The following is a 22781-nucleotide window of genomic DNA, read 5'->3' on the forward strand; positions in this document are numbered from 1 at the left end:
GAACATGTAAATTTCCCCCATAATGTCCAGGTCAACACCAAAAGGTCGACATGAATATGGTAGACACTGACACTGATGTCTTTTTGCTTGTGCCGACCTTTTGTCAATGTCAACCTTGTGCATGTGTAATGATTGGTATCGACCCAATGACTGTCTGTGAGCTGATCCACAAGGAAGCAGCTGTGCAATACTGCACAACTAACATTCCAATGCTGTGGGAAACAACTGTATGAAATAGATGCCTCCAGACAGCATCTGCAATCCGAGTGCTGCATCCGAAGACGCAGCATTGGATCCCTATTGTGACTATTGGTTGCTTGGCCAGTCTGCACAAGCCGAAGCATTCTTAGTCTGATCTGTTGGAACCGGGATCCAGGAAATATGGGGGAAATTTACCAATATGAAAAACCTAGTTTTTCGTATTGGTATTTCCCCTACGACTGCATACGACTGTTTCAGTCGTATGCAAAGTCGTGTTCCGGAGGGGAATGTACAAAGCAGTCATATACGACTGCTTTGTAACCCTCCGATGTCGTATTCATTCGTATTAGCGGCACATATATACGGCCGATAATACGAATTTTTCATGCAGTCTGCACGGATCAGTCAGATCCGTGCAGGCTGCAGAGTGCAAAAAAAAAATAGAAAAATAAATAAATATTAAAAAAAACGGCGTGGGGTCCCCCCCCACAGCCGAAACCAGCACCAGGCTGACAGAGCCTGGAGCCGGTAATTAAAAATCAGGGAACCCGACAAATAGGGGTTCCCTGATTTTTAACAACCAGCCCCAGGCTCCTGCTCTGGGGCTGGTTCCCAAAATACGGGGGACAAAATGAGTAGGGGTCCCCCGTATTTTAAGAACCAGCCCCAGGCAAAACCAGCCAGCAGGGTAATGCCACAGCCGGGGGGAGACTTTTTATGCAAGTCCCCCCGGCCAAAGCATTCATCCCTACCGACTAGTCAGCCTGGCCAGGGGCCCTGGGGGAGTGGGGACCCCCCCCAATAAAGGGGTCCCCCCTCCAGGACTTACCTGACCAGGCTGAAGCCTGGTGCTGTCCCCGATGCCCCTGGGTGGTGGGCATCATGCTGATTCAAGTGTAAAAAAAAGATTAAACTATTGTTTTTTACTGTGGCACAACAAGTGCCAGCAAGCCTTCCCCGCAAGCTGGGACTTGGAGAATCACAAGTCCCAGCCTGCTGGGCATTAAAGGGCCCGCTGGCACTTGTAGTTCCACAGTTAAAAAAATAGTACACAAAACACACTGACACAAATTTTAAATAAAAGTTTAATACACACATCACACACACACTGATACTTACCTATCTTGATCCCGTCGGTAGGTCGCTGGCTCCGGTGTCGGCGTCTCCGGTGTCGGCGGCTCCGGGGTCGGCGTCCTGTCTGAAGAAAATCCATGGTGGACCTGTGGAAGGAAATCCTACTCACCAGGTCGTCCATGGATGGTCTTGTGTCTTCTGTCTTCTTTTCCAGGGCTTATTTCTTTATCTTCTTTCTTCTATCTTCTTCTTTACGCTGCCGGGCTCTCGGGACTTTAAGAGCTTCAGAGATGTTTCCTCCACGAAGTCTGGACTAAGAATGAATTCTAGCCAATCAGGAGCCGCCTAGCGGCCAATCAGGAGCCAGTAAAGTCGGCTCCTGATTGGCTAGAATTCATTCTTAGTCCAGACGTCAAGGAGGAAACATCTCTGAAGCTCTGAAAGTCCCGAGAGCCCGGCAGAGTAAAGAAGAAGAAAGAAGATAAAGAAATAAGCCCTGGAAAATAAGACAGAAGACACAAGACCATCCACGGAGGACCTGGTGAGTAGGATTTCCTTCCACAGGTCCACCATGGATTTTCTTCAGACAGGACGCTGACCCCTGAGCCGCCGACACCGGAGCCAGCGACCTACCGACGGGATCAAGATAGGTAAGTATCAGTGTGTGTGTGATGTGTGTATTAAACTTTTATTTAAAATTTGTGTCAGTGGGTTTTGTGTACTATTTTTTTAACTGTGGAACTACAAGTGCCAGCGGGCCCTTTAATGCCCAGCAGGCTGGGACTTGTGGTTCTCCAAGTCCCAGCTTGCGGGGGAGGCTTGCTGGCACTTGTAGTGCCACAGTAAAAAACAATAGTTTAATCTTTTTTTTACACTTGAATCAGCCCGATGCCCACCGCCCAGGGGCATCGGGTACAGCACCAGGCTTCAGCCTGGTCAGGTAAGTCCTGGAGGGGGGGGACCCCCTCATTGGGGGGGTCCCCACTCCCCCAGGGCCCCTGGCCAGGCTGACTGGTCGGTAGGGATGAATGCTTTGGCCGGGGGGACACACATAAAAAGTCTCCCCCCGGCTGTGGCATTACCCTGCTGGCTGGTTTTGCCTGGGGCTGGTTCTTAAAATACGGGGGACCCCTACTCATTTTGTCCCCCGTATTTTGGGAACCAGCCCCAGAGCAGGAGCCTGGGGCTGGTTGTTAAAAATCAGGGAACCCCTATTTGTCGGGTTCCCTGATTTTTAATTACCGGCCCCGGCTCTGTCAGCCTGGTGCTGGTTTCGGCTGTGGGGGGGAACCCACGCCGTTTTTTTATTTATTTATTTTATTTATTTTTACACCGCAGCCTGCACGGATCTGACTGATCCGTGCAGGCTAAAACGAGAATACGACAGGAAAATGGTGTTCTATTTTTCTGCCGTATTTTCGTGGACAAAAGCAGCCATATTTTCTATACGGCTGCTTAGTAAATCAGGAACCACCATTCTTTTGAATGGTGATTCCTGTCATATCCTAACGATGGTGTAGACATTCGTATTTGTAAATACAAATACGAATGTTCTATCCCTAGGACAACGAATTGTTGTATTTTGGGGATAGAAAATCCCGAAAATACAAATTCGTAAAAAAAAGGTGTATTTCTCCCTACGAATACACCTTTTTTCTACGAATCCATTTTGTTAAATTTCCCCCTATGTGTCCAACTATGCAGACCCTGGGCTTAGCACGCCTACAAAATGGGGGCTTGTAAAATGCTCCAGGTTGCCATCCCCGCTTTGCCCCCCAAATGCCGCATCCTGTCAATCATGCAGGACCCCATCTGCACATGCACAAACATAGGATCAGTTTGTAAACCATTGGATTTACTTACTAATCAGAATCAGGCCCAGGTCTCTGGAAATTGGTTAAATTGAATCAATCTATAAAGTTCTCAGGTGAAATTGCATTATTAGAGTTTTCATATGTAATATGATGGTAATATATATATAAGTAAATATTAATAAATACCAAGAGCAGTGACTCAATGAATTGGAATAGATGACTTGACAAGAAAGTAACTGCGGGGTATAATTACTAAGGGAAAATAAATGCATGACATTGCTGTAAATTCCCCTTAACAAACACAATTATCATTGTTAAAGCGTTGCACATGTTGAACCTAAAAACATATGTTTTAGTATAGGAATGAGAAATGTGTGATATAGACAAGGCGTAACAATAAACAATTACGTCGGTAAAAAACAAACACATAAAGAGCCTGGTTCCAATCTTCTGGGAAGCGGTGCACCCACATGAGAGGCACAGCCCTGCTGTGTCCAGCCCACAGAAGCTGCATGCCATTAGTAACAAATGCACTCCAGGCCTTGCTGTTCCCCAGTCTGGTCCTTTATAAACACCATTAACTAATGACATCCTTCTCACATAAACTCATTGTTGCTCTAAATTTGCTCTAAATTAATTCTATTCAGCTACAGTAGTTAGGTCAAGAGCCACCAACAGACCAAGTTTTTAGGTTAGTTAACTACCAGTTAAAGAATTTAGAAAAAGAGACAGCTGGAGCTTCTTGGGAACAGCGGACCCTATACATCCATTAGCCTGTAATTTCTCAGTAAAATGGTTTTAAACAATTATTTCCCATTAGTTGCAAAACTTTTATATTTACTTCTTTTGCTAATCGTTCCAACAAATTGATATCACCTTGAGGCCATCTTAAAATGTCAGATATTAGATGAAGTTCTGTAAATTTTGTTACGTATTCTTTGCACATAAACTTAATTAAACTTAACTAAACACATTTATGTATATTTCTTTTTTTTTTTTTTTTTCATCAAAACATTTAAAGTATATATTCTATAAACCAGTGGTGGTTCCCTTCTGAAGAAACCACCACTGGTATATAGCAGAGAAACGTGTCAAGGATAAAAACAGGACACAGACCACCTTGCTAGATTTCTGCCCGGATCGCCTGACACCCTCTATGAGCAGCCGCTCTATTATCATCACAGCTTTTCAGCGCAGACGGATTTCCACCTGCTAAATCTTGGAAGCCACGTAACGGAGCACCTGTAATCACATCACAGGTTAGTGTGGCTCACTCCCTGCTGAATTACCATCGGCGGCCAGCCGATCACAGCTGACTGGGTTGTAGTTTGAGCCGCACTGAAAGAACATCCTCCTGGCGACCGCAGGCTTTTGGAGTCCGTTAAGTTACAGAGGTACTGCTACAATAATCATTTGAGAGTTCCTCAATATCCACCCACTGACTGTGGAAATCTCTTTTCATCGGATGAATAGTGGCCTATAATTCTTGCTATTATATAACAAAGAACTGACACATATATAAAAAATTGGTTTAATTCAACGCCACTTTACAAAGACTTCCTTATGTATTAACCTACTTGCAGGCACTAATCCGGAGCTGATTCAGCCTTTTATAAAATTCTTAAATATCCCTTCATTTTTAAGGAGTTTATTATGCTATATTGTTGTTGTTTTTATATGTATTGATTTTTTACTACAATAAAATTTATAATAATCAAATTTCTCCAGGTGTGTGGCGCTCTCTTTTCATTCACTCATATATGTATATATGGATATAGATTGTTATTTAACTGAATAGTTGTGAATATTTCCCCTTTTGATATAAGTGAATCTGTCCGGATCATTACTGTAAAACAGACATTCACACTTTTATGCAGTACTCTGATAAAGCTCTGTGTGGGAGTAAAACCTCTGTCTGGTTCTATTGCATTGGACCCCATTATTGGACTTACCCCCTTGGACACCTTTCAGGATCTTAAAAGTTACCCTGCATTTGCTACTTAAAGGGAGACCAGTGTACTCACAGCCACTGCCGTTTCACTATTGTTTCCACTTAGGGCACACAGCCAACACCAACAGGCTAATGAGTGAGGAGCTCCATACTGGGAGAGGTAACAGGCCCTGAACACTCCAAATGTATTCATGCAGCTTGCCACACCCCTAAACATGGCCCCTGCCACTGGGTTTCCCTGGTGGGCCCTTCATGCTCCAGTCCAGCACTGATACTGTGAATAAAATATAGGGAGCATGTATACTGTATACAGTATATTTAAACTTTTTACCTTATACAGCTGACTTTGCTAGTTGTTTACGTCATGGTGCTGAGCACCAGATGAATGACAGTGATGAAAAACATCTGCCTGAATGTTGCCACTGGCAAGCATAGCATTTCCTTTTGCAGGTTAAGCTTTACATTATGTGGAATAAAACAACCTCTGGGACTTTCTATAAACAACTAAGTGACCTTGTAATAAGCTATAAAGTCATTGGAATCTGCTAGACTTTTGTGCAGTGAATATCAATTACCATACTAATTGTATAGAAGCAACATCACATGTAAACATGACAAAATGCTTCTTTTAATATTTGTACTACAAAATAATGTGCTACCTTCATAATAAAGAATATTTTTTTTATAGCTCCAATTAACCACCCAAAATGTTCTGAAGTACATTGGAAGCCCTATGATATTTATCTTTCCTAGGCTGGGTATATCTGGGTATACACCTTTAGGGGGTTATTCAGACCTGATCTAATTTGCAGAGCTCTTAATCAGGTAATCGACACCCTGCCCGACTGAAATCCTGCCCCCTGCAAGCCTGTGAACTGCCATTCAAAGCTTGCTAAAAATTTGGGAAAATTTCCCAGCCCTGCAATTAGCAGCAAATCCATAAACAAGCCGCTCACTTTTGCATGCTTTTTACAGTGTGTGCAGTCTGTGCATAGCTCCAATCCCAGGATTTCGGGATTAGACTGCTCATGAACAGTCTAATGCCAGGCAGCGTTTTGGAACTTGCTCAAAAGATGCCCAGCTGTCCCGACCCGGCACGCGGCTCTGCACAGCATGACGTGATGCTAAAGGTCACACTGCGCAGGGCGGCGCACTCTCTGGTTTCCCCACTCACTGCCCCTGGGCCGGCTTTCTCGGTCCAAAACCCTATACTCCCTACCCAGCTCACAGCTGCAGCGCCTAACCAGCTCCCCAGCCACACCACACACTGCACCGGCTAAGTAAGTAAATGTGCGCGGCAGTCGATTGGGAGGGGATGCCAATCCCAGGATTCCGGTAATGAGCATTTTTCAATCCCAAATCCCGGGATTGGAGAGATGCCCCAGGTTTGGCATCCCTATCACCCAGCCTGCAAATTCACAGCCATGCAATCAGGTCTGAATAATCCCCTTAGTTGTATACCCATTAGGATATGTGTTATTTGACTTCATTATGAAAATGTTGTGAAAATCCGTCTGCTTGCTGTACACATGTTCCGTTCATTTCAAGCTTTGCAGATTTTTCAAAAACTACTGCTCATGTGACCACCATTGACTCATTATACAGAATAGATTAAAGTTATTGAATATTACCATCTCTGAGATAATTGTGAAGCCATGGCCTTTTACACAGTGCAAAACTTCTGTGACACTTTTCCTATCAGTCAAGTTTCCATTTTCCCTATCTTCCCTTGTTGCAGCTCATTGAAATTCCTCACACACAGAAAGAGAATTTGTGATTGTGAATTGTCATTTAGGCTTTCAGAAGGTCACAAACGTTAAACTAGATAATAAACCAGAGGAAAACCTTGATCTTTGCTGGTCAATGATGCAAAATGAAAAATAAGTAACCTTACTTATACATTATAACTTACAGACATAAAAATAAGATGACAAAACACTACAGCACTTGTTTATTTCCCTTTGGAAAAAAGCAAATTGGTAAATCAAAATTGCAACAGTCCATCATGTAATCACATAGGGGGAGGGGCCCTAAACTGCACACCCTGGACATATGAGGTGCTACCTGCTGAGACTTGTAGTGCAGCAAGCAGGAGGAGGAGTTTGCAGGTGCACACTAAATATATATGCTAGACCTTTTAATCTCTTGCTATATTGCATTTGAGGTTATTAGCATAGTAATGGCCATTAGTATCGGCTTGTCCACCGCGTCCAGGTTACCTCAATAGGACAAGTCCCTAACACTACTCTGGGACAGGTCCAGGGCACAGGGCCCCCCAGGGCAGCCCAGCAGAGCCACCCCATGGCATCACATTAGTGTGAAATTAAAGTGATAGTAAAAGGGATAGGGGAATTGAGGTAACCTGGACGCGGTGGACAAGCCGATACTAATGGCCATTACTATGCTAATAACCTCAAATGCAATATAGCAAGAGATTAAAAGGTCTAGCATATATATTTAGTGTGCACCTGCAAACTCCTCCTCCTGCTTGCATCATGTAATCACTCAGGCAATTTACTTCAACATAATTAGTTTCAGTTCTCATTACTCACAGGCACATACAAACAAGGCGGGTTACCAAATAAGATCTGCACAGGCCATTAATGTGACATTTTCACTTTTTTAGTTTTTGGGATGGTAGGTTCTAAACTTGCATGTTAGATACTGTAGATATACTGCCTTTAATTCATACAGGATATATCAAGCCAAGGATTACATACTTACAATATCTTTATACATGTAACACGCTGTCTTCACACATTCCTGACATGACATACAGTATGGCTTAGTACAGGTCACTATGCTACCATTTTCCATATTCCTGTGGCGAAGCTGTGAGATACATGGAAACAAGGCAAGTCGGTACTTGTGTATTATCACGGCGCCCACTAAGCAAATAGCTTAGTGGGCTATTCTGCGTAGGAAAATCTCATCGCAATTTTTTAAACGGTACTCTTTACCTAGAACGGCGCCCACGATTTTCATCTTGGGCATCGCAAGGTAAAAAATCGCGTCTGTCGCATCGCATGCGGCCAAAAAATCGCATTCGATGCGACCGACGCGATTACCGCGATTTTACATAGGGAACAATGTTAAATGGCCCAATTGACCCGATTTTACATAGGGAACAATGTTAAACGGCCCACAGACCCCAAATAGCCACCCTGAAGTGTGATATGGCCCCCCCAATTGTTAACGCCACCCCACGATCAACGTCAACCCGAAGCGTGGTGAGCGCAGCGAGCCCGCGAGGGGCGGCGGTACGCATCCTCCGACCTTTTCATACCCTCACTATCCACGTCGGCGTGGAGTTGAGAATAGAAAGTGTGGTGAGCGCAGCGAGCCACCGAGCCCGAAGCGTGGCGAGCGCAGCGAGCCCCACGAGGGGACGCGGGTACCTTCACAGGTATCCGCATCCCCTCGCGGGCTTCACAGGTATCCGTGTCCCCTCGCGGGGCTCGCTACGCTCGCCACGAGGATGCGTACCGCCGCCCCTCGCGGGCTCGCTGCGCTCGCCATGCTTCGGGTTGACGTTGATCGTGGGGTGGCGTTAACAATTGGGGGGCCCATTTCACACTTCAGGGTGGCTATTTGGGGTCTGTGGGCCATTTAACATTGTTCCCTATGTAAAATCGGGTCAATTGGGCCATTTAACATTGTTCCCTATGTAAAATCGCGGTAATCGCGTTGGTCACATCGCATGCGATTTTTTTGGCCGCATGCGATGCGACCGACGCGATTTACATTTTAACATGGATTTCTATGTAAAATCGAGGGCATCGCATCGGTCGCATCGCATGCCATTATAATGGCATGCGATGTACATGCGATGCCCGCGATGGGCGCCCTTCTATGTAAAGAGTACCTTTTAAACTAATTTATTCACTGCTCTTATGGCCCCAGGGGATCGCATCGCAATCTCATGCGATTTTATCGGGTGCGATGCCATACCATTAGCTATCCAGTTTTATGACATGCAATTAGGTTTGAATGACCCCCCACTATCCACGCCACCCCGAAGCGAGGCGAGCGGCCGCGGAACGCGTTCTCCTGACCTGTTCATACCGCTACTATCCACATCGGTGTGGAGTTGATTTTATATAGTGTGGCGAGCGCAGCGAGCCACAGAGCCTGAAGCGTGGTGAGCACATTGCGCCCTGCGAGGGGACGCGGAATTCATGTAAAGTAATCCATGTCCCCTCGCGGGGCTCACTGTGCTCGCTATGCTTCGGGCACGGTGGCTCGCTGCGCTCGCCAAACTATTTAAATTAAACTGCATAGTGGCGGTATGAAATGGTCGTAAGGACGCGTTCTGCCGCCGCTCGCCACGCTTCGAGGTGGCATGGGGGGTCATTCAAACCTAATTGCGTCATACTAGTGTACAGCTAATGGCATGGCATCGCACGCTATAAAATCGCATGCGAACGCATGCGATTTTGCGGGAGGTGAAATGCGATGCAATGAGATCCCCTGGGGCCATAAGAACAGTGAATAAATTAGTAAAAAAAAATCGCATCGCATGCCACTAAAACAGGCCATGCTATGCGATTTCCCTACACTAGCGTACGTATGCTAATTGGGCGCCGTGATAATACACAAGTACCGGCAAGTCTTTTCCTAAGCTGCTAAAATTCTGCCTTTCAACCAAGACATGGGGTGAAATTTAATACTATGAGAGATCTAGAAAGTGAGAGATTTGGTAAATAATCTATATTTCTTTTAAAGCTGCAATAATTTACACTGCAAAACCAGTTTGCTTTTGCCGTGTAAATGATTGCCGCTTTAAAAAAACCTGGAGATTTCTTACCAAATCTCTCACTTCCTGAATCTCTTATCCTATTAAATTCTGCCCATGGTCTATTTGAATAGATCCTTTATGGGTAAGGATAATATTCTACCAATATTATTGCAGTTCATACAAGGACATTTTTGGAGACTATGGGCCCTATTCAGACCTGATTGCTGGGATCACAGCAATCAGGTTAACGCTGCCCCACACACGCGAAATCCCACCCATGTGCATGGCTGCAAATACATTTACAGCCATTCCCATACCACATACTACTGAGGGCCAAATGTACTAAGCTTGAAAAGTGATAAAATGGACAGTGATAAAGTACAAGCGAATCAGCTCATAATGGCCACATTACAGGCTGTGTTTAAAAAATGACAATTATGAGCTGATTGGATGGTTTATCATCATTTTATAATTTATCAAGGCTTAGTACATTGATTCCAGTTCTTTCTAATGACGGGAGATTGTGGGCCGATATTCATTTGATTTTTTAATTGGGCTGATCGCTCTCATTAGAGTCAGTTTAGCCGAGTAAAGCATTTAAACATGACTTATCTTATGGGCAGGATCTGAAAAGTCCCATTTGAGCATTCAAATGGGTCACTCTTTGCTAATACCAGCTCACCACCACAAGGGAATACATTCTGAAATGCAGGCACCAGCAGTCAAATCCACTTCAACTAGGTGGACTGATCCCAGTATCAGGATCATTGGGATCCCAGGATATAGGCCTAAAATTACTGGGATTTTAATCCCGGGATTGAAGCCTCCAATTCTGGGATTTATTTGCTTCTGTGCTGGGCAGTGCTGAGCAACCAGCTGCACTCAGACGCAACCTAGCAACCAGGTTGTGTGGCTGTGCAGAGTGATGTTAGAGGTGAAGCTGCGCAGCCCCAAACCTGCCCACCCTTTCAGATGTATCCACCCACCCACTTAAAGATTGCTAAACAGCACTTCCCAATGTGCCTTGGCATCTGAAAGCCAATCCCGAGAATCCTAGTATTAAGAGATTCTCAATCCCAGGATTGGAAAAATGACCCAAGATTGGCTTCCCCAGCTTGAACTGAGCAAAAATTGAATAGCTCTGTTGGGCGCAACCTGCTGGTAGCCGATGAGAGAACAACTGAATTCCCTCCATTGAGTCCGGACACTAGTGGGGGTATTAGTATAAGTTAGTGGTTCCCAAACTTTTTGAATCACGGCACCCTAAAGTATCAGAATATTTTTCACGGCACCCAAAAGTTAGTTACTGATTTACAGAAAAATATTACAAAAGTTGTGATTTTAATGTTTTCCTTAGGTCCACTTATGTGGTGAGAAACATGATTCACTTCTGTTTACCACCATATTCTTAATTGGAAGCCACAAGCAATGATTTTGCCTATTTCAATGGCCATAAATAACTTGAATTGATTCTGGACCACCAACCTGAGGCACCCCTGCAAGTGCTCCGAGGCACCCCAGGAAGCCTAGGTGCACAGTTTGGAAACCACTGGTATAAGTCATTATTCATTGTATTGTAAGAAGCATATGCATAACTGTATAGTCCTATATGAAGAATGTGACATCCCTTTTTATAACTGACCCATTTCAAGTGAAATATTATGGAACATAATATATAAGCGTATCCATAACACTGGAAGTAACTTGAAGGAAATGTATACAGAGTATACAGTAAAGTTAAATGGAGATTCCAGGGAGCAGTGTACATTTACATATTACAATGCTCATGATGGAAAAAAATTCTGTTGAACGCACTTTGAATCCATGGTCCAGTGACCTGCTGCATTTAATAGTAACCCCACAGGGTTTTTCACATATCTTGCCTATTAATGTTTCACAATAAAAACAAACACTAAACTAATGGCCCTTAGGCTCAGTATTTTTAAATGGGATAAAAGAGGCAAAAAGTGAAACAATTCACAGTATGAATGGGCTTAGTAGTTTTGTGATGCATACACAAATGATATACCCAGCAGTATCTATTTGCCAGGTAAAATGGGATACACTAAACCAATAATCAGTCTACAGATGTCTATTACCGTCTTTGCCATGAGCAGCAGAGTTTTGTGGTGGCACCAGTCATTTGCTTCTGCTGACACCCTTATTGAAGTGAATACATAACGTGAGTGCTGTTGCATTGTGCATACGCAATGCAACAAGGCTATTGGTGGAGGACACATTTGTATGTAATGTGCCAAATGATATGATGTGGGGGGGAAGGTGAAATATTTTAACCAATAGAGGACAGTGCGAGAGAGATATAAACACACCTAGTTATATATTATACACCACTTTGTATGGAGTCTTCCCACACATTACATGCTTCTCTGACATAAAAGGCTATCCAATGCTGCCCCCATACCCCACCCCCGCATAGCACTTATTACCTTCATTCTTGCTTTCTGTATGTTTACCTAACACTAGCTCCTCACCTTTATTGCTGTATCCATGACAAATGGTACCTCTCTGGACTTTTTTATACAATAATTTCCCCATTTCTGATGAGTAGCCTGCCTGTATATAAATAGAGCCTAGCATGGGATATATTGGAGCTAGAGCACCGCACCAGGACAGCGCATTATGGAGGTCATTCTGGTCGACACACAAAGCTGCAAAATTCACAGCTGTGTGTGTCATTTAGGGGGCAGATTTATTAAGCTTGGAGAAGAGATAAACTGGAGATAAAGTGGAGAAAAGGTAAAAGGAGATAAAGCACCAGCCAATCAGCTGTGTTTAAAAAAGACAGTTGGGAGTTGATTGGCTGGTGCTTTATCTCCTTTTACCTTTTCTCCACTTTATCTCCAGTTTATCTCTTCTCCAAGCTTAATAAATCTGCCCCAAACTCCACGCTGTTTACATTGGTAATTGTATGTCCTATTAATTCATCATGAATTTCATAACCATGATGACACATGTGGGTTAGTAACAAGGTGATCCCCTCCATAATTTCAACTTCTGATTAAATTGCTCATCCTCTCCAGGGATGGCTACAATGGTGTCAACCACACACACACAGCTTCCCTTCCGCATTCTTCACTTACTTAGGACCAGATGCACTAAGCTTCAAAAGTGATAAAATGGAGAGTTCATCACTCTATCACAACTAACCAATCAGCTCCTGTCTGACATTTTTCAAACACAGTCTGTGACATGGCAGGTAGGAGCTGATTGGCTGGCTGTTTATCACTTTCCATTTTATCACTTTTGAAGCTTAGTGTATCTGGCCCTATAGTCTCTAACCAAGTAATTGAAGAATGCAGAAGTGAAGCCCCCTGCTCGACTTCTGGTCAGCGGAACAACACAGATACCACGATCTCCACGGGCAAATGATGGGGGGATATTTTTGACAACTTGGTGTGGGTGACACTATTGTAGAAGTTGAAATTAGCTTATATATTCCTAACAAAATCATGTGACTGTAAGTTTGGGATCATTAGGAGGAGATGACATCATATAATAGAGCCCAACTTAGACACACTAGCATGTATCCTGGGGAAGAGAACACTCAAAACATTGTGGATGCAGGACTAGTGTGCCATCTACAGTTGAATTGTCTGAAAGTGAGTGGATGTGATTTGCAATAGTCAGGACGGGACCAGATCCAGATTCCTGATCACGTGTTTTTTTTTGGCTTCACAACTAGCACAACCTCACGCAGAGAACCACCATTGTGTTATTTATTCATTTTATATCCCATTTTAAATGTATTTTATTTTTATTATAATTAACATTGTTTGAAAACCAAAGATACCTTGATGGATGTTAAATGCCACCTAGCACCGTGAGTATAGGCATGCCACATAGACGTTTAAAGATACCTTTACATATTTGTGTTTACATATTTGTAACACCATTTACTTGGTACGCTCTCATCCACTCACTGTATTCACATTTTGTTGAGCTAAGACCTGATTACACATTGCTATTTATTTTATTCTCATCCGTATGCACAGAACATCGGGGGACTGAAACGACTTAAGAAAACTACACAGATATTATAAAGAACAACTACACAAGAGCCCACAAGAAGGGGAGTATTTTTCTTATTTAAACCATTCCCATATGTCCATAAGGGGAGTGCCCAGCTTCCCACCCCCTCTTTTTCTTAAGTACTAACTTCAGGGTCCTAGGGTAAATCCTAGTGTACTCGGACAGGCTGTTCCCCTCTTTGAAGCACTTTGTTATTCTTCAAAACACCCATTGTTTAAATGCTATTACTGATGTCTATCCTTGTGTTTCCCTCCTATGTCCCTATAGATTGTAATCTTGCAGCAGGGCCCTCTTACCTTCATGTCTGTCTGTTACCCAGTTTGTTTACCCCCTGTAAAGGGCAACGGAATCTGCTGCGCTATATAAGAAACTGTAAATAAATAAAATGGCAGAATGAACGGTGAGTCCCTGAGTGCCCATACACGTGTGTTTAGCAGAATTACAAGGGGAGCTACATGTGTATTAGCCTAGGGCACCTGGAACCTTTAATCAGGCCCTGAATTAGATCATGTTAGGTGTTACCATCATGTAAGTCCTTCATAGAGGGGAGAAAAGACGCCAAACTGTTTCATTAGATTTATGGGTACTTGTTTCCTAGCACGGCGGCCATCGCATCGCATACCATAAGGCATACGATGGTATGCGATGCGATGTTAGCCGATGTTATACAATTTAAAATTGTATACCATCGCATTGTATGCCATTGTATGGCATATACAATGGTATACGATTTAAAATTGTATCAGCACCCTAATGGGTGTTTTCAATGTTAAATGTGGCCCCTATAAGATAAATAATTGTATAAGCACCGTAATAGGTGCTTACAATGTTAAAAGCACCCCCACGCCACCCGTACTATCAACGCCAACCCGAAGCGTGGCGAGCGCAGCGTGCCCGTGAGGGGTGGCGGTACGCGTCCTCCAACCTTTTCATACCCCCACTATCCACGTCGGCGTGGAGTTGACTTTATATAGTGTGGCGAGCGCAGCGAGCCACCGAGCCCGAAGCATGGCGAGCGCAGAGAGCTCCGAGATGGGACGCGGAATACATGTGAAGTAATGCACGTCCCCTCGCGGGGCTCGCTGCACTCGCCATGCTTCAGGCTCAGTGGCTCGCTGCGCTCGCCACACTATAGAAAATCAACTCCACGCCGACGTAGATAGTGGGGGTATGAAAAGGTCGGAGGACACATACCGCCGCCCCTCGCGGGCTTGCTGCACTCGACACACTTCGGGTTGGCGTTGATAGTGGCGGTGGTGTGGGGGTGCATTTAACATTGTTAGCACCTATTAAGGTGCTTATACAATTAAAAATCATATAGGGGGACCATTTAACATTAAAAAAACCCATTAGGGTGCTTATACAATTTAAAATCGCATCGCATTACATTGTATGCCATTGTATGCCATATACAATGGTATACAATTTTAAATTGAATACAATGCCATACGACTGAATATCGTGGGTGCCCTGTGCTAGGAAACAAGTACCGATTTATGGGAGAATTTAGCACACCCTAATGGCTGGTACCAGGATCTACAGCTGTGACCTTTACATTTGCAAAAATTATGCTCTATGGCCTTTCCTCTAACCATCCACCCACCGCAGCAGAACTTGTAAGAACAACAATGAATTTATGTTTTTGGTTGCAGTACATGTACATTTATAATAATATAAGGCATGAGAAGAGTTACTGTATAACATAATGAACAACAGACTGTACTCACAAGCTACAGTGGTCCCAGAACTAGCATTCAATGTAATTATTTTCAGCAGAACAACAACTGGGTAAATCTCAACAATACATGAGATCAGTCCATATTTATTCAAAGAATGCAGTGGACTCCAGCTTGTATCATTTGCCAATGTGTTACAATATGTTGTACAGAGGGTGTAGCATGAGGAAATGGATAGCGGTACGGGTACTTCCAGGGGTGACAGTACTTCCTCATACTGTAGCTTCTGCAGTAGTATCCACAAAGAGAAACCAGAACACAATGACTTATGAACAAAACACAACATGTAAGGGGAAATTATCCTTAATCACATCCAAATCATGCTTACAGTAGAGAACTACATTATACAGTATATGGTCATTACTTAGTATCCCAAATTGAAGTAAGGAATATATTAAGATGGACAGCAAATAGCATAGCTCAATGTATACTTTTGATGAGGCAGGTGCTGGTGTCAAGTTGTGCTCCCACTTACTGATAGGCCAGTTATAAAACCTGACACCAGCAGCTGTCTATTAAGGGCTGTAAACAGAAACACATAGATTCTGTGTGTGCTAAGCATAAGAGTATGGTACTGCGGTTCTTATGCTCGGGAGAATGGGAATATGTGAAGTTATTTAAGTCATGGTACCAGGGCAATAGAGTTGAAAGACCTCACGTTTCTTCTAATTGGTTAGGTCCAGGAAATGCATGATTGGCATTATTTATTAAAAACACAGTGTGAGCCGAACCCCCTATCTCAGAAAACTCACCATAGTGCATTTATCACATACACTTTTTTTTTTGGGGGGGGGTTAATCTTTTATGCCTTGCTCAGAATAGAATGGCTGACTTTTACGTGGAAGCCAGCCCAGGCACCATTCTAAAAATAATTACAAAAATTACAAGAAAAAAAAACTAGGTTAGATTTCAGAGGTCTGAGATTGGATGAACCACATCAACCAGTAATAGGAGATATGAGAGAAAGGAGAGACATTGATAACGTCTTTTGTTATTTTGCCATTGCTGAACATCACATAGAATATTTGTCAAATGGCTGCGCAGGATACTAGCAGCAGGGTTTGTAGAACCAAGTTGTTTTTAAAGATTTATTTTCTTCTGCAATCTTTATATACCAGACTTGTAGGTCAATGGAGACTTGCCAGTCTGATTTATTAGTGTATATGGGGCCTTATTCTGGTTCACTCTCAGAGACAAATTCCTTCTCAAATGGACAAAACCATGTGCACTGCAGGTGGGGCAGATGTAACATGTGCAGAGAGAATTAGATTTGGGTGATTTATTTTGTTTACAGTCAAAAGGTCGACATGGGTTTTCACGTTTTGATTTTTTAGCCGACATGTGCCGATAGGTGGTATTTCATGCCCCACCATCCACTAGGACGTGGACGGAGAATAGAATTGTGTGTCCAAAGCATGGAGAGTGCAGCACAGTGCCGACATTAGGGACAAAAAATACCTGTGAAAAACCCATGTCTACCAAATGATTGTGTTGACCTAATGACCCTGTCGACCTAAAGCCATGTCGACCTTTTGAATGTGTCGACCTAAGGCCTGTAACCCAATTATTAGTTACATAGTTACATAGTAGGTGAGGCTGAATAAAGACTTGCGTCCTTCTAGTTCAACCTATGTTTATAGTAGCTTATCCCTTGTTGTATAGTATGTTCTGATATTTTAAGTTGTACAATGTTAATGGTGAGTGATTCATTTTCCTACTATGTTGTATTGTACTAATTCTTTGTTCCATGTACTGTAGTTTGCAGTTAGCCTTGTGTGGTGGGCTGTCAATGATTATTTAATGCAGGGTTGCCGACTTTAAAAAAATCCTCTCCGGGAGAAGCCCGGAGAGGAATCTTGCATTACGCGTTTTGGGGGCGGGGCTTAACTGTGACGTCATTAAGCCCGCCCCCATTATGATGAATAGCCGAAATAACTGTTATCCATGGAGGGGGCGGGGCTAAAACGTCACGATTGTGCCGTTTTAGCTCCGCCCCCTCCCCTGAGACCCACGGATTGCGGCATATAAATGCCGCGATCGGGGGGCTCAGTGGGGGTCCCTCTGATTCCGGGAGGGTTGCCCACCCTTCCGGGGGCCGGGAGGAAGGTCCCGATTTTCGGGAGACTCCCGCAAATTCCGGGAGGGTCGGCAACCCTGATTTAATGTACTAAGAACAGTGGCTTTCCAGTTGAAGTTGATTTATCAAAACACACAAAATAGTGAAATGACTGGAACCAGGTCAGATATGGGTCTGTGATTAGTTATCTGCTACACACACTTCATTGTGAGAACTCCCAATACATGGCTCTTCTGCATGTACAACATGCCTTGTTTAAATACTTACCAATCTCATGGTGAGGGATGCAGGTCACGGAATCTATTATTGTTTAATCAGCTGTTCATGGCAGCAATAGATAAAAGAAGCAGACCATAACCTACTTTATATTTAAATTGATGGTTATGAGTCTATATAAAATGTGGTAAGTAAGTTGCATGGGTAAAAGACAGAGCAAAATAATATGAGGCAAAAGTAGCAGCTCAGCATTCAGCATATGACAGCACAGGGAACATGCTCCACCCACACACGCTGTGATTCGCCCTACAGTGAGTGATATGTGACTAATGCAGCACTGCAACACTTGTATTGCAGGAACCTGCTTCAGTGGTAGTAGAAGTATTTGCACACTTTACAATGAGTGTGTATGTAGACTTGTGTTCTACATCTTTAAAAGATCAACCTATTCTAAGAAGTCCGAAAAAGGTACCTAGAAAAGCAACTCTAAATTCTCTTTTTCTGACAGATTTGTAAATGTATGGAAGACTGCTGGAGACATGTGCTTTACCAGATGGGGGCTCCTTTGTGCACTTATACACGGAAATGTATTCACTAGATAGTTCTAATCTATCATAAGAAATGTGGCCCTAATCACAAGCAAAAAAGATTGGGTAAGAACAGGGATTGGGTGAAAGCCAAAACAGTCCATAGGAATACTGGACCAGACCATGGACCTTATTCTGGTTGAAGATCGCATCGCTACGTGTCTTTTTAAGCCCCACCGCCGCTCGATTTAACGCCCGCCCCCTTCGCAGGGCGAATTCTCCCGCACGGATGTGAATGGATGTTTTGCTTAACATCCACTCGCAGCCTAGGGGGCGAGACCCACATAGTTCTATGGTCGCCGACCATCAAATGACACTCTCCGATGTCTTAGCTTTCCGTGAGTCCTGTACGAGGACAGGAGGGGCAGCTGACATCTGGTGATGTCAGCTGCCCGCCCCCGGCACCCACGTCATTGGGGCATTACCATGAGAACACCCAGCGTTTATGGGAATGCCCATAAAACACTGGGCGTTCTCATGGGCGCCTCCATGGGCGCATATCCTGGCCCGCCGCCCCACGCCTGCACTGTGGTGTGTGAGCACCCAGCGAACACTCTGTGTGCCGAAATGCGCATGCGCAAAAGAAAAACATTGTGCTACCATGCAAATATGCATGGGATGGGAATCAATCACAACCCCCAATCCCTGCAGCAACCATAATAAAGTGCACATGCTCTGTGACATGCTAACAGGAAATGTACATGAAAATCCCCTTCCATAACCATAACAAATTCACTTTTTATATGTTGTTACCTACAGTAGTTATTATGGGAACATTATGGGGACAATTAGATATACAGTATATATATTGTTATTAGTGCTTTATCTCTATCCAAGATTTGGAAAATCTCCCTCAGTGTAGTTGCACAGTTCACTAAAAATGAATGGCGATTACTGACAGCTGATATACAGTATATGTCATGGATTATGTTATAACTGTGTATCTCTATGTTTAAGTAAAACACTTCCTAGGGGCAGGAAGATGAAATAACCTAGACAGGGGTTAGTACTGAACATTCTGTACTGCAATTACACTACTTCTGGGAGATCCCACACAGAGATATCTCTAGTAGACACAATTCTGTGGTGACAGATGATCAAGTAACATTAGATGTCAAAGTTGATCAATGCCTGTCAGACACAACAAAGCAGACATATTGTCCATCATACTGTACATACTGTCTCATTCATTGTATCAACTTATGTATAGACTTCAAAGTTAGAAAGATTGTTTTCTGATACATAAATAGCACATACAGGTAAGGTAAGGGATCTATAGGTATGGGATCTACAGCTAAGTGTTCTACAGGTATGGGATCTACAGCTAAGTGTTCCACAGGTATGGGATCTACAGCTAAGTGTTCCACAGGTATGGGATCTACAACTAAACAGTGTTCTACAGGTATGGGATCTACAACTAAGTGTTCGAAAGGTATGGGATCTACAGCTAAGTGTTCTACAGGTATGGAATCTACAGCTAAGTGTTCTACAGGTATGGGATCTACAGCTAAGTGTTCCACAGGTATGGGATCTACAACTAAACAGTGTTCTACAGGTATGGGATCTACAATTAAGTTTTCTACAGGTATGGGATGTACAGCTAAGTGTTCTATGAGTATGGGATGTACAGGTAAGGGGTCTACTTCCGAAAAACTATTTAACCAGAGTTGTAAAAGTGCATTTGTCAAACAGACATGATTGCTGAACACGTCTGTCACTTCATATATGGGCTACATGAACTGATGTAGTGGTAGTGTGTGCCTATGCTGTGGTCATTATATGGTGGCTACTATTAGGGCACAAGCTATGAGAGACATGTGGATGTGGAAAGTGAGGCTACACTGTAGGGTAAGGTGCACTCACCGCAGACTCCACGCCGCTGAGCAGACCCTGCAGCAGGAGAAGTGCCGCCACCCGCAGCTCCCAGCTCATGGTCCAGCGCCCTGTGCGGTCACACACACCCTCGGTGGCAATAGCTCAGCTCAGCTCTTATCCCTCTTCTTAGTAACGCGTAGATGCCGCTGTATAACCTGGTAACATCTCCTTACAAGTTTCCTCTTCTCAAGTAGGAGCTGAACATGAACTGAGCTATGGAGAGAGATTGCAGAGTTTGTTGGCGCTGACACCCCACCCACTACATCCCCCCACCCTCCATAGAGTAGCTTCTCAATGAGAATGCAGAGCCCGTCCTGTTTCCCTGTGTAGTTCTGCAACCAGCAGCACAAGGACGGTGCATGCAGGTTACTATACACCGGCAAGGAGGGAGAAGCAGAGGGGATCCGGGGACTGTGCACTGTGCCCGGGCAGCTGCCCGCAGTGACATGAGAGCGGCGCCCTACTGATACTGCTGCTGGTGAGTGATGTGCACTATTCTAGTCACAGCGCTGCCTGAGCCTGGCCGCTGATAATATGATCTCGGCACTTTCTGCATGCATGTGTGTTGCTTATAGTTTTGCTAATCTGATGGGGAGAGGACTTGTGCAGTTAGTATCACAGGAAAGGTTCCGAGGTTAGTGGCTATGCAGTTTTCCTATATTGCTTTTATAACACTGCACCACTAAATCCTCATGTCAGATGTCAGTCACTGGCTGCAGGAAGCCAAGCAGGAAAAGCAGCTAATGCTCCCACATATAGAGGTCCTGTCATTGTCTTGGGGCAGCTGTTTCATCTTCCACAACAGACTTCATTAGTTTGAAGTTTGTCGAAGTTCCATTCAGAGAGTAAACCCAGAGGCTTTTGTTATTTTACAGCTATTCTTCCTGTCATGTTTTATATGTGCTATCTTGTGTGGATTTAACATATTCTATTCACTTTTTATAGAAATATAGAACATGAACTGTTATTGTCTATATACCGAAAGATGTACAAAAAGTTACATGTGACAAAATAGCTAAGCTTTTTTTTCTTCTTCTTGGATGTCCTAACAGATTATTGGCTGGGCCAGGGAACAGCTGCCAGAATGGTGCAAACTGCAGCCAGTAGGAGATACCGTGGGAGCTCCTCACAATGGGGGCAGTATGTTGTGTCGTGGTAAGTAGTGTCTGTACAAATCAGATTATTTTGTGTGGAAGATGTCAATTGTAATAGGACATGGGAACAAGCCAACTAAGAAGTCAGAATATTTATTGTATTGTTTGAGTTGAGTGCCAACATCTCTGTGAGAGATAGTCCAAATATCCGCTAACAATGCCAGCGTCGCTCACATTTGTTATATGTTCTAACATATACGATAATTATAGCAAAGGACAGCTCTTGCGTTAAGAGCTGTCCTTTGCGGTGAGAGTCGCCGGGTCCCAGCAGGTCCCGGCGGCTCCCCCCTCCCTCCCACACCCGGCGCTGCTGCTGCTGCGCCGGGCTCTCCTCCTCCCTGCACCCGGAAGAGGATCAGTGCAGGGAGGAGGTCACAGGTCCGGGCAGCACTGCTCTGTGCTTCCCGGACACAGGTGAGGGGGCGATGCGGGGGCGGCGCGGGGCGGCGGTGGTATTCGGTAGAAGACCATTGGCTTCTATGGGGCATCGCCAGATTTTTCCCAAAATGCGGTAAAAACCCTGATAACGGGGTTTTTACCGCATTTCTTGCTTAGAGAATCTTCCCCCTTATTACATTTCCCCCATTGTATCTAAAACTTAAACTTGGAACCTGTTTTCCTTTGTTTCCCCTATACTGTACCTTACCAGTATTAAGCATATCAAATATATTTCTATGCATGATCATTCAGAAACTATAGCAAAAGCTTAGCATGGATTCAGTATTGAATCCCGGCAGTCGGGATCCCGGCGTTCAGAATCCCGACGCCGGAATCCCGACAGCCGAAATGCTGACAAGGGGGGGACGTGGATCGCCCCCCCCTTGCGGGCTTGCTGCGCTCGCCACGCAGCGGGCCCGGTGCCTCGCTACGCTCGGCACACTAATTTATTCTCCCTCCAGGGGTGTCGTGGACACCCGAGGAGGGAGAATGTGTCGGCATTTCGGCGGTCAGGATTCCGGCGTCGGGATTCTGAACGCCGGGATCCCGACCGCCGGGATTTTAACTGCATCCCCTTAGCATAACTACACAATAATTACATGATATTGTAGAAAACAGTTAGCACAGATGTTTCTCACCAAATCTCTCACTTTCTGATTCTCTCACCCTATTACATTTCCCCTATTGGGTCATTTCAAAGTTGTAAGCTTACAAATCTGCTCACTGTTTAGTGAGGGGATTTGGACAGGGTGGGGGGGGGGGGGGGCGTGCATTTGGTGGGGAGGCAGGGTGGCATTAATCTGCTCGCTAGGCTACGAATAAACGCACCCTAACGAGCAGGTCTGAATTACCTCCTAAATGTGCATATTG

At 44.2% G+C, this 22781-nt stretch overlaps 2 protein-coding genes across 2 annotated transcripts in view; one reads left to right on the forward strand and one right to left on the reverse strand.

The window, feature by feature from the left end:
• Positions 1-20867, reverse strand: part of COL4A1 (collagen type IV alpha 1 chain) — a 154678-nt gene extending 133811 nt beyond the window's left edge. The window contains exon 1 of the mRNA XM_083168672.1: positions 20308-20867. Coding sequence (XP_083024798.1) covers positions 20308-20376 — 69 coding nt within the window. The 5' untranslated portion in view covers positions 20377-20867. The remainder of the gene's footprint in view (positions 1-20307) is intronic.
• The window catches only part of COL4A2 (collagen type IV alpha 2 chain), a 189559-nt gene continuing 187208 nt past the window's right edge, over positions 20431-22781 (forward strand). Inside the window, exons 1-2 of the mRNA XM_083168671.1 lie at positions 20431-20797; positions 21372-21474. Coding sequence (XP_083024797.1) covers positions 21404-21474 — 71 coding nt within the window. The 5' untranslated portion in view covers positions 20431-20797; positions 21372-21403. The remainder of the gene's footprint in view (positions 20798-21371; positions 21475-22781) is intronic.

Source organism: Crinia signifera, chromosome 2 (genome assembly GCF_055691185.1).
Source record: "Crinia signifera chromosome 2, ASM5569118v1, whole genome shotgun sequence".
NCBI classification, from domain to species: domain Eukaryota; kingdom Metazoa; phylum Chordata; class Amphibia; order Anura; family Myobatrachidae; genus Crinia; species Crinia signifera.